Source organism: Muntiacus reevesi, chromosome 19 (assembly GCF_963930625.1).
Source record: "Muntiacus reevesi chromosome 19, mMunRee1.1, whole genome shotgun sequence".
NCBI lineage: Eukaryota > Metazoa > Chordata > Mammalia > Artiodactyla > Cervidae > Muntiacus > Muntiacus reevesi.
Window position 1 is genome coordinate 36,185,482 of NC_089267.1, and position 12,214 is coordinate 36,197,695.

The 12,214-nt window shown below is 44.0% G+C and overlaps 1 protein-coding gene across 1 annotated transcript in view; it reads right to left on the reverse strand.

Moving 5' to 3' along the window:
* Positions 1 to 11,574, reverse strand: part of CCN6 (cellular communication network factor 6) — a 15,239-nt gene extending 3,665 nt beyond the window's left edge. Inside the window, exons 1-3 of the mRNA XM_065911518.1 lie at positions 11,527 to 11,574; positions 5,244 to 5,541; positions 1,300 to 1,542 (exon numbers count right to left, since the gene is read on the reverse strand). Of these exons, the coding sequence (XP_065767590.1) occupies positions 1,300 to 1,542; positions 5,244 to 5,541; positions 11,527 to 11,574 (589 nt within the window). The remainder of the gene's footprint in view (positions 1 to 1,299; positions 1,543 to 5,243; positions 5,542 to 11,526) is intronic.
* Positions 11,575 to 12,214: the final 640 nt, after the last annotated feature.

The window sequence follows — 12,214 nt, forward strand, 5'->3', positions numbered from 1 at the left end:
GTTGCTTTTATTAACTGTTCCAATAACACAAGTGAATTTAGGAGTCTTTAGCATATGTAAATACTCCATATTTCCATGGCACCTTTCATTTACTAAGCTTTAAATTTCAAGAAAAAGCCAGTCTTGATTTCTGGATGGAAACACGTATGTGAATAATAACCAGGCATGAGTATTGCCCCCTTTTGAGTCCTTCACCTGTGCTTCAGCTGCTGGCAATTTTGAAAACCCTGTCCCCCCCAAAAAACCCAGTACCTAAATAAGGTGCTAACTCAGAGCAGATCAAATACAAGGGTCATGAATACAGAGACACCAACTATAAATGGCCAGATGCTCCAGCTGAGTAATACAGAATCTCATTATAAGCTTCTGACTTCTCACATACCTGGGTAACCTACTTAAGATGCCTGTGTGCACATTTGTTTAGAGAGGCTGGTAATTGTTAAGCTTCACTTTCAGAGTGAAGGAAAGGGTAATTTCATCTATTTTTAGAAATATTTACAAATTCAACACAAACCCTCTAATATTTTTCATCAGTAGCCTTTCATTTCTGCTTTTACCATATGGAAAAGTTGCCTTTGGAAATTATTGGAACTGGATAGTTCATACTTCTTGCCCATAATAATACAAATAAAAGTTTTTCCAGGCTAGGGTACATGTCGACAATATTTGGTCAGTTTTCCTATGCATGTGCATGCTAAGTCACTTCAGTCATGTCTGACTCTCTGCGACCCTATGGACTATAGCCCGCCAGGCTCCTCTGTCTGGGATTCTCCAGGCAAGAATACTGGAGTGAGTTGCCATGCCTTCCAGCAGGGGATCTTCCTGACCCGGGGGTTGAACCCACGTCTCTTAACGTCTCCTGCACTGGCAGGTGAGTTCTTTACCACTAGCACCATCTGGAAAGCCCTCAGAGGTTAAATGGAAATAAGCAGAGGTGGTAATTTAGAAGAGTTTCCTGACCTAGTAGAAAACTGGAATAGTTTGGGAGTTCTCTAGTGGTTAAGATTCAGTACTCTCAGTGCCATGGCCTGGGTTCAATTCCTGGTTGGGGAACTGAGATCCTGCAAAGCCACATGACCCAAAAAAAAAAAAGGAAAAAAATCTAAACACTATCAAATTCCCTTTTCAGATACTTAAAGCATACCTGCCTGAGGCCAAGACTGAGTACAACAGCACACTCAAACTAAATCTCACAGCGACCACCGATCAGTAAGTGCGTCCTGAGTCCCTTGGTACATAAGGAACACGAAGGAAAACAGGCCCAGTCGTATGTGAGAAATAGTTCTGTGTAACGAGTACCTGGCATTGTTTTGTAGCTTGTTGAGAGCTGTCTCTGTGAGGACCCCAGGCCACATTTTGACTGATCCGTCTTCTCTCCACCTCTAGCCCCAGAGCAGTGCCTGTCGGCCAGCTTTGGTATGAACAGAGGTGTGCATCCGATGGCCCCGCTGACGCACAGGCAGCTGAAGAGGGGACTGGGCTGAAACACCTGGCCGTTTTGATAATGCACCCTGTTGAACTCACATCCCACAGCCATGAGATCTGAAAGGAGAAAAGAACAAAATCACCAAAGAACCGTAACTGCTAGTCTAGACCTGCAGCTGTAAACCCTAGCGCAAACTGCTCTCTCCTTTATCTAGTTCTCAATTTCCTTGGTCCCATCTGGAACCTCCTTTCCAGAACATCTGTAAAAAGTGAACAGGAGGCATTTTCATTAGATTTGGAGATAATCCGCCCCAAGTGATCACCTTCAAAATTCAGACCCTGTTCCGCAGTGTTAAAAAAAACACACACACACAATGAATATAACGCTGTGGCGTGCCGCATGCTAAGTCACTTCAGTCATGTCCGATTCTGCGACCCCACGGACTGTAGCCCACCAGGCTCCTCTTGTCCATGGGATTTCCCAGGCAAGAATACTGGAATGGGTTGCCATTTCCTTTTCCAGGGGATCTTCCCAACCCAGGATCAAACATGCATCCCTTACATCTCCTGCATTGGCAGGCCAGTTCTTCACCATTAGTTCCATCTGGAAACCCCCATAATATAGCGCTGGGATGAATACAGCACTGGGATGACTGTAAACCTCAGAGCTGAGCTGATGGCTGGTGAGACACATATCCCCAGATATCCAATAATAGGCTGGGATATGGTCCTAGAAAGTTGGGGTAAGTGAATAGATGAAGAAATCATAATCAGCTTACAATACTGCATGGTAACTGATTTTGTTTTTAAGAGAACTGGAAGAAAATTTTCACTTCCTTTAAGGGGTATTCTTGACCTGGATCAGCAGTTCTCACAAAGTGTGGTCCATGGGCCCCTTGGCAGTACCTGAGGCCCTTTCACAGAACTGGAAGGTCAAAACTTTTTCAGAGTACCAAGATGTGACCGACTTTCTTCACTGAGTTGATATTTGCACCGAACGTGCAAAAGGAGTGGTGGCTAAAGTGGCTGCTGGCACCTTAGGATGAATCAGACAGTACATATTAGCCATCGTATTTTTCCTTGCCATGCATTTGTACGTAAGTTACTTTAAAAAAAAAAAAAAAGAGTTCTTAGTTTTACTAAGAATGTCTTTAACAACACAGATTTTATTAAATCTTAATGATCAAAACACCTTTTTAATATTCCATGTGAAAAAACAGGAAGTATGCATAGGGCTTTCCTGTAAATACTGTACCAAAGTACCATAGTTATCTTGAGGAAAAGCACTATGTCATTGTTTCAGTTTGGGGCCTAACTAGCCACTGTTTTAGTGCTAATTTCCCCTGAAGAAGTGACTGACAGATAAATCATGGTTATTCAGACTTGGTATTTGGCAGATATTTTCTTAAAGATCAACAAGGTGAGCCTATCACTTCAAGGAAAACAACTGACAGTACTTGTTGCCAATGATAGAATTTAAGGCTTTTGAGCAAAAATTAGAATTTTGGAAAACTTGTGTCCACCACTGAGATCTTTATAGCTACCCAAGATGTAGGCTCTTCTGATGAGTTTGGTACTAAATAATGTGATTTTAAAAAGAAAAAAAATCTACATAACCCATTGTTCCAAACTGGTATTTTCCAAATAACCAGTGTATGCTATTGTTTAAAATTATACATGAGGAAAAGCCCTGTTCCAAGTGGATCTTTGACTAAACCAATGTATTTTAATGTCACAGAGTTTGATAAGTTCATCAACGTGGTTTCAGAGTCCACATGATTAGCAGTGATAGAGCTAACTTTTAGAAACTCCACTTAAGTTATAATATTAAAAAATATATAATTATTTGAAAAGTTAAAATATTCCTTCCTTTTGCAGTGATATATCTGTGTGAGGCTGGAATCCCTTCATATATATTCCAAACTAAAATAACATATAGCAATATACTGAATGCAGAAACAGATGTAAGAATCTATCTTCTGTTAAGCTAGACATTAGTGAGATTTGCAAAAATGTAAAACAATCCCACTTTCACTCTTCTCTAAATTTTTCTTTGTTTTTAAAGTAAGTTCTTTCACAAATAATATATTATTTCTATTAATTTGCAATGGTCAGGTTATTTTCATTCCACTTCAAATGAATTAGTAAATATGTTTAAATTTCTAATCCATTAAGGGCCAAGAAATAATTAATAAACAAAAGTTCTTTGGGTCCTTATTAATTTATAAGACTAAAGGGATCCTTGAACCAAAAAAAAAGTTTGAAAACCAATGTTCTATATGATGAATCAGCACATTCGCTGCAAAGTTATATAGCCTTTTTAGACTATTTGGTCTCTGTTGCAACTACTAGATGCTGCTATTATAAAGCCACAGGTTATATGTAACTGAACTGGCATGGTTGTTCTCTGATGAGACATCATTTACAGAAACAGACTGTGGGCCAGATTTGGTCCCGGAGTCAGTTTGTGACCCCAGTTATAGATCATTCCCACCCCCATTCTCATGGCTGTGCTCTGTTACAATACTCATCATACTGTAGATTAAATTACATTTTTGAGACTTTATTACATACCAGAGATTGTGATACCAGATATTTTGGGTTTTGTGTCATCATTTGACCTTCCTAAGAACTCTATAACATCCATGGCTGATTCATGTCAATGTATGACAAAACCCACTACAATATTGTAAAGTAATTAGCCTTCAACTAATAAAAATAAATGGAAAAAAAAAAGAACTCTATAACATAGAAAATACATATGATATAGCAGAGTCACAGAGAGGCTAAGCAACTTGTTCAAGGTCACTCAGTAGACAGAGTTCAGAATCTGAACCCAGAGCTAATCAATATAACAAACTACAGACAGAGCCATCAGGCTGCCGAACTTGAATGATTTCACACATTCACCCCAGCTTGAGAGATGTGCTCTCACGCCACACTCACAGCCTACCTTCTGCTAGTAATTAGTCTTCCCACTTAGACTGTTTTACAGAGTAACTTAACCACTCAGTTGACATGAATATTTCCCCTTCCCTTAGAAATTTTACTTTTTATTCCTAAAAAAATTGGCATCCTGGATTATTGTCAAGGCATAGGTTTAGATGGTCTTCAGCACCCTCCCCAGGTGGCATTAGTGGTTAAGAAACCGCCTGCCAATGCAGGAGACATAAGAAACATGGGTTTGATCCCTGGGTCAGGAAGGTCCTCTGGAGGACAGCATGACAACCCACTCCAGTGTTCTTGCCTGGAGAATCCCAGGGACAGAGGAGCCTAATGGGCTGCCGTCTGTGGGGTCACAGAGAGTCGGACACGACTGAAGCGACTTAGCAGCAGCAGCCCTCTTACAAATCTGCCTCAGTAAAAAGTACAGTAACTTGGTCAGTTCGGAAGGCTGAGATTAAAGCAGTATGTCTGAATACTAGAGATACATCCTTACATTTTAAGAAAGAATATTTTTCAGTTACACAAAAGGCTGAATTCAGATTGCATCTGATAGTATAACAAAAACTGTCCTTTTTGGCACTTTAATAAGTCAGACTGTTTACATAATTTCTCCTATTTTTATCACTAAAAGCAATTACCTGAGAAGAACTTCAAGATCATTTCAATGCAATAAAAACAACAGGTTTCTGAACGTGTGTGTAACATCTGCTCAGTTCAGATGTGTTCAATATGACAAGACCAGTCTCACTGTGCATGAAAACAACCCACCTCAGATTTAGTCAAATGAAGATGATTATTCCAAAGTAAAAACTGCAGAAAATAGTCCTGTCTAGACTCAGCCTTTTCCAGCCAGTCCAGAAGGAAACACTTACATGCGCACACTCCGGTCTCGTACCTAGGCCTGTCCGCTGAGTAGTCACAGTACAGCCCTTTGTGGGGGTCACAGAGGTCAGCTTCGTTGCAGGTGTCCCCAGCTTGCCTGGCACAGATTTTACAGCATCCGCAGCCATCCCTCACCAGGCTCACTCCAGGAGGGCAGCTGGGCTTCCGACGGGGGCACTGACAGGGCCAGTGACAAAACTGCTTACGATGGTGCACTTCTGCCACCTCTCCAGGACTTCCTTCAACTGCTGTGTCTGACAGCCCAGCGCCCTGAGCCCTGCAGCAGAACTTCATCAAACAATAAAAGGTGGTATTAGAAACGGTTCCTCAAACCGATTTCAGAGGTCTTCTAGAAATAGATTTCACCCAATACTAGAATACAGCGTGGCAAGTTGTAATAATAATATCTATCAGTATCTGACACGATCATGCATGCGTGCTCAGTTGTGGCAGACTCTTTGTGACCCCATGGACTGTGGCCCTCCAGGCTCCTCTGTCCATGGGTCCATGCAATTTCCCAGGCAAGACTACTGCAGCAGGTTGCCATTTCCTTCTCCAGGGGATCTTCCCAACCCAGTGATCGAATCCGCATCTCCTGCATCGCCTGCTTTGATGGTAGCTTTCTTTATCACTGAACCACCTGGGAAGTCCGATTGACATGATGAGTCTCTCCTTAAACGTTTCTGCACTCAGCTTCCAACATGTGACTCTTTCTTACTCCTCCTTTCTCACCGATGGCTCCTCAGTCTCCTCTCCTGGTTTCTTCTCATCTCTGAGCACTGGAGCTCCCTGTGGGGAAGTGCTCCAAAGTAACAATCCTCATTCTATCTCCCATCTCCACCCAGGCTTCTCTTCTGAGCTCAGGCTCAAACTGCCTACTTAACAGATCTCCACTTAGACATGCGATAAGCATAGCAAACGTCACAAGACCAGACACATCCTCCCAACTCTCCCCTCCAATCTGCTCTTCCTTAAAAGGGAAAGAGAGAGGCAGGTGCATCAGAGGAGATGTGATGCTAAAACCAGAGGGAACGTGAGGCCGCTGCTGAAGGGAGGTCACGGGCCAAGGAATGCAGGCAGCTTATGAAAGCTAGAAAAGGCAAAGGACAGATTCCCCCTAGATGCCCCAGATGGAACACAGCCCTGCTTTGATTTTAGCTCTGATTTTAGACTACAGATGCCAGAACTGCAAAAGAATAAATGTGCACTGTTTGAGCCACTAAGATTGTAGCCATTTGTTTCAGTAGCAACAGGAAAGGATGCACTCTGTGTTACAAAGGAAGAGTATGGGGCTCAGACTGCTTAAGATACTCCAGGTCACACCTCAAGTAAGTAGAAGAAAAAGGACTTAAACCAGGCAGGCAGCTTCCAGAACCTTCCTACCTCCCTTCCCTAGGCCGGGTCTTGCCACAAATCAGATTGGATATTGAACAGATCACTGAATCTCTGCATCTGGTTCTCTTCAGCCCAGACTCTCCCCATGGGCTCACAACTAGCTCAATCCTTTCTGCAGGATTTCTCCCACTTTGATGTCCCACAAGCACCTCACTTCTCTCTCTCCCCAAGAAACTGCTGTCAGCTGGTCCTCATTTTAGTGAATGGTGTGACACCATCCACTGAGTTCCCCAGCCTTACCTGCTCCATCTCCTTCCTCCCTCACGCCTAAAGGTCACGGACCTGCAGGGAGGTCCAAGCTCCTCAGCACAGCATTCAGGGCCCTCCTCCTCTCTTGAGTTCTCTACATTCCCTTGCTGCTGCTGCTGCTAAGTCACTTCAGCTGTGTCCGACTCTGTGCGACCCCTTAGACGGCAGCGCACCAGGCTCTGCCGTCCCTGGGATTCTCCAGGCAAGAATACTGGAGTGGGTTGCCATTTCCTCCAATGCATGAAAGTGAAAGTGAAGTCGCTCAGTCGTGTCCGACTCTTCGAGACCCCATGGACTGCAGCCTACCAGGGTCCTCCGTCCATGGGATTTTCCAGGCAAGAGTACTGGAGTGGATTGCCATTGCCTTCTCCGTTACAGCCCTTAGCTTCCAGCAAATGAAAATGCCTGCAGTTCCCTGCATATCCGAGGCTGTTCAGTCTTCCTACAAACTTCTTCACCACCACCCCCACTCCCTCCCTGAGTTGCCACCTTTTCCAGAAGGCTTTGTGTAACTTCCCCATGCCCCCTTTGACCTGTCTGTGCACTGAAACTGTGAATAAGTGCCTGTCTTCAGCACTTGCCATAAAGCTCCCCAACCACAGGCACCTGAGGTTCACTTGCTGGTGTACTACAGGCACTTAGCACAGAGCCTGGCAAGTAATCTCTGTAAATCTCCATTTTTATCTGATAGAACTGAAGGCAGTTAGATTGATCCAGAGATCTAAACCTCTTTCCAACTCAAAAACCCTACATTTTAAAGTATCTGTTTGAAATTCCACCACTAAATCTTCAGCCTTTTTTTTTTTCCTTACCACTGATGAAATATGTATTCCCCAGAGCAACTCTTTCAGCTACTATTTGAGTTGAATGTTCAATGTGAGAACAGACTTGGAGGGTACAGTGCTGGGCTTCTGGAGGATGAGGCGGGCAATGGAAACTCAAAATGTGAAAGGAGTAGAAATAGCAAGGGTAGAAACAGTGAGTGCCTGCTTCTCATTCTTGCCCATGTTCAGCCGCGGTTACCAGGGATCCCTTGCCAGGGTCAGTGGCCTCTCAGCTGGGCTATGCTCCTGAACTCTCTGTCCCCACCCTACCCCCCTCTCTAAGGCATGGGACTCTCAATTCTCCACTCTTCCTTGGCCTTCATGACACCAGCCCCTCCCTGTAACCCCAAACCAATTCTATCCCTACTTCTGGACATATTTTGTCCATCTCCTTCGCAGGCTCCTGTAACCCTAAATTTGACTTAGATTTAGGCTCATGGGTGCTTTATAACCTTAATGGATTGCTGATCTCACTGTCCCCGCTCTCACCCACCCTCTTGCCTTCGTTTTTAACCCTATGCAGCTTCAAAGCTAAATTTCCATCCAGGACTACTCCACCGAGCTCAGACCCACATAGCTGACTGCCTACTGGACATCTCTACTAGCATGTCCTACAGGGAAACTCACATTGCAAATGCATCATTGGCACCCCCACCTGAGACAGTGTCTCCATACTCTGGAGGTAGGAAGTTGGTAGTTACCCAGGTCATCTTCGTCTCCCGCACCTCCTACGGTCATTTAGCAACTAATCCTTCTTACCGTCCTCATATCCCTAAAACTAGTCATTCTTCCCTCATTTTCACTGCTACCAAGTACTGCTGCAGTAAGTTCCTAACTGGTCTCAAGAATGACTTCAATGAATCTCCCACTTTTTAAGGATCTCTTTAAAAAATAGGTCCCCAGCATCTCCACCAACAAACAAACAAAAACGTATCTGATATTACTTCTCATTTGCTTAAAACCCATCAGTGGCTCCCTACTGTCAAGAGTATACAGTCCAAACTTCTGAGCAGGGTATCTAAACCCTGTGTGTGCTGACTCCCGCCTTCCTCTCGAGCTGCATGGCTCAATGCACTCTCCTCCTATGCCATGCACTTGACAAGAGGGACCAGGCTAGCTTCTCCTCCATGCTTTCCCTCATGTTGCTTCCTCTAATGAAGTGCCCACTCCCCAAACTTCCAACCTGGGGACACATGTCTATCTTTCTAGTCTTGAAGCATTCCTGTATAGTCTCCAAGGTGAGAAGGTAACACTCGTGAAAACCAGGGATAAAGAGAAAATCCTGGAATCAGTCTAAGAAAGGGAGAGCATTACATACAAGAAAAAAAGCAATAAATATGAGACCTGACTTCTCATCAAAAGAAGGAAGCCAAGATGTCCTTCAGTAGGCAACTGGATAAACTGTGGCACATCCAGACAATGGAGTACTATTTCAGTGCTAAAAGGAAATGAGCCATCAAGTCTCAAAAAGACAGGAATATCACTAAGTGAAAGAAGTCAATTGGAAAATTCTACATATTGTATGATTCCAACTACGTGCCATTCTGGAAACGGCAAAATGATGAAGGCAGTAAAAAGATCAGTGGTTGTCAGGGGTTGAGGGAAGGGATACACAGGTAGAACACAAAGGATTTTTTGGCAAGTGAAAATACTCTGCATGATACTATAGCAGTGGATACACATTAGCATGCATTTGCCCAAACTCATAGAAGGTACAACACCAAGGGTGAAAGCTAATGTAAGTAATGGACAAGGAGTGGTTATGATGCATCAATGTAGGTTCATCAGGTTCATGTAGAACTACTCCTACAATGTAGTTCATTAGTTGTAGCAAATGTACTGCTGTTTCAGGAGACACTGATAATCAGGGAGTGGAGGGGGGAGGCTATGCACGCGCAGCAGCAGGTGGTAAAGAGGAAATCTCTGAGACCTTCCTCTCAAATTTGTGTGACCCTAAAACACCACCAAAATATTATGTCTTTAAAAAAGGAGAAGGAAAATAAGAACAAGACACCCTGAGACAATGCCAAGAGGGGGGAAAAAAAACTGTCAACCTGGGATTCTATCTCCAGTGGAACTATCTTTCAAAAATTAAGGTGAAATTAAAGACATTTCTAGATAAACAAAAGCTGAGAGTAACTGTTGCTAGCATGCCTGCCTCACAAGAAATAGTAAAGGAAGCTCTTCCACCTGAAGAGAAGATTACAACAGATAGTATGCTAGAAATGCAAGAAGAAATCAAGGATGCTGGAAATGGTAAATGTGTGGATAAATATAAAGAGTTACATATAATTTTCTTTTTCTTCAGATATTTTTTAAAGGCTTTCAAAATAACATTTATTTCTTAAAAGTTAACATGTGCATAATAGGAAACCAAAAACCACAAGAAGCAAAACATAAAGTCATTCATAATCACAGGCTTCTTCAGATATTTTGATTGTTTTCAAAATCAAAATATTAAGACAACAAAAGAATCATGAGAACAATACAACAGAAAGAATGAGGGCTTTGACCACAGAACTACGCTTATCTTAGATAACATTCATTTATTTGATCTCTGAGCTTCAATCCTCCTCTGTACAACAGGATCAATAATATCCACTTTGCAAGGTTATTTTGAGTTATTATCTAATCACTAAAGTGTGAAGCACAGTTCTTGGCACATATTAGATTTTCTATACATGGTAGGTACTATCAACCCCTTCAAAACTTCAGACCCTTAACTTTGCCATTAAGCATAATATTTTCTTGTTGCTCTATCTATAACCTCTTCTTGTTTTTTTATTTTGAGCACATCTCTCTCTGTTGGAAGACTTGCTGCTTAGGGATATACTGTAGTTCTCAATCTACAAAAGTGGCAGACTTTTTCCTGAAGGGCAGTGGACGAGGCAATAGACAGCCCTATCTAACTCCTACTGGGGAAAAGCATCTCTCCATCCGTCCACATAATGGTACCACTGACATTCTTGTCATGACCCTTTTAAGATCTTAAATCTCTCCATATATAACAATTCTAACACATCCCTGCCCCGTTTTCTAAAATACATCTGCTGCTTAACTACCTCAAATTAACTCACACACACATCCCTGTATTCTAAAACACCAGGTTTCAAAAGCTCTGTCCTCTGAGCTAGCAAAAACCTCCACCATGTAGATAAATCCATAATATAAGCCACCCCAATTCAATCGTCTCAATTAAAAAAAAAAAAAAATGCTAAAGCAAAGAATCGCTCATATTGAATTAAACTTCCCTTTGGTCTGCTGCTCAAAATATTTAAAAACCCTGTGGACTGATTCTGTCTCATGAAAAGTGGAAAACACACGGGTTAAGAAAAGACAAAAAAAAATAGAATGTTTTAAAAATATGAAGTGTTTGCTCCGAAGCGTTCTCAAACAGCACAGGCTTAGCTGAAGAGAGCCGTCAGGGTCACTTTTTCCAGGACTTCTGTGCAGTCCGCCCGCCTGGCGCCGGCAGACGGCACGGCCACCCACCCCGCCCGCAGGGCAGCCAGCTCCCGGCAGACTCCAGTTAAAAGAAGGGAAAAAATACATTTTATGAAAACCTGGGAGCTGTTCAAACATATCCGAAGCAGGATTAAGTGCCCTACCCCGAAAGGGAGCGACGTTTTCCACTCTCCCCCGAAGCTAATGAATTAAAACAGGACTTGATTAGAAGATCATGGCTCCCTACTCGTCTGGAGGTATTTCCACAAGGAGCGCACCCCTCCACGTCCCCCATCTTCTCTTCCTTTTTGATTTCTGACCTGAGGAAGTGAGGGCCCCCGCAGCCCCCGGGGGGACGTACCTGCCACAGCGCGGCCAGGAGAAGCGTGGAGAGCAGCGGCCCCCGCATGGCCCCGGGCCGGCCTCGGGCCGGAGATGCTGAGATGCTGCGAGGCCCGCGCACAAAGCTCTGCTCTGTCTCCTGGAGGAAGGACCCACGCCTCCACCGCCCAGCTCCCGACTTTGTGCTCCAGCTCTCAGGCTCTGCTTTCGCTTTCCCAGATCCCTTTTAATAGCCTGTTTACTTTCAGGCGACCCTTCTCATATTTACCTTCGCGGTGGCCTGGAGCGCGCTCCTCCCGGGACGGAGAGGGGCAGACCAAGGGTGACTTCTGCTTGAAGGAACTGTTGTTCTTCCCGCTCCAGGAGCAGCCTTGAGCAAAACGGTGATATTAGACGGGTTACCCGCCGTAACCCTCAGCCTGTCCTCTGGGTTTGCCGCCCCAGGCCATCTATTTGCTACTTGCTTGTTCTCCCCGGGCCTCAAAACACAGGAGACAAGTCTGGCCTCTGACCACCCCATCACAGCCCGCCACTGCCCAGCTGTAACAGGCTCGCCCCACCTTCCCTCACTCTGCAGCTTCTTACCACAGTGCCCGGTGCTTACCTCTGTGACAGCACGTTTCTCCTAGCAGGTGGATTAGGTTTGGAAATGCTGTAGATGGAACCCAGGTGGACACCTACCATCTGGGGCCCAAGAGAAGCCGCTT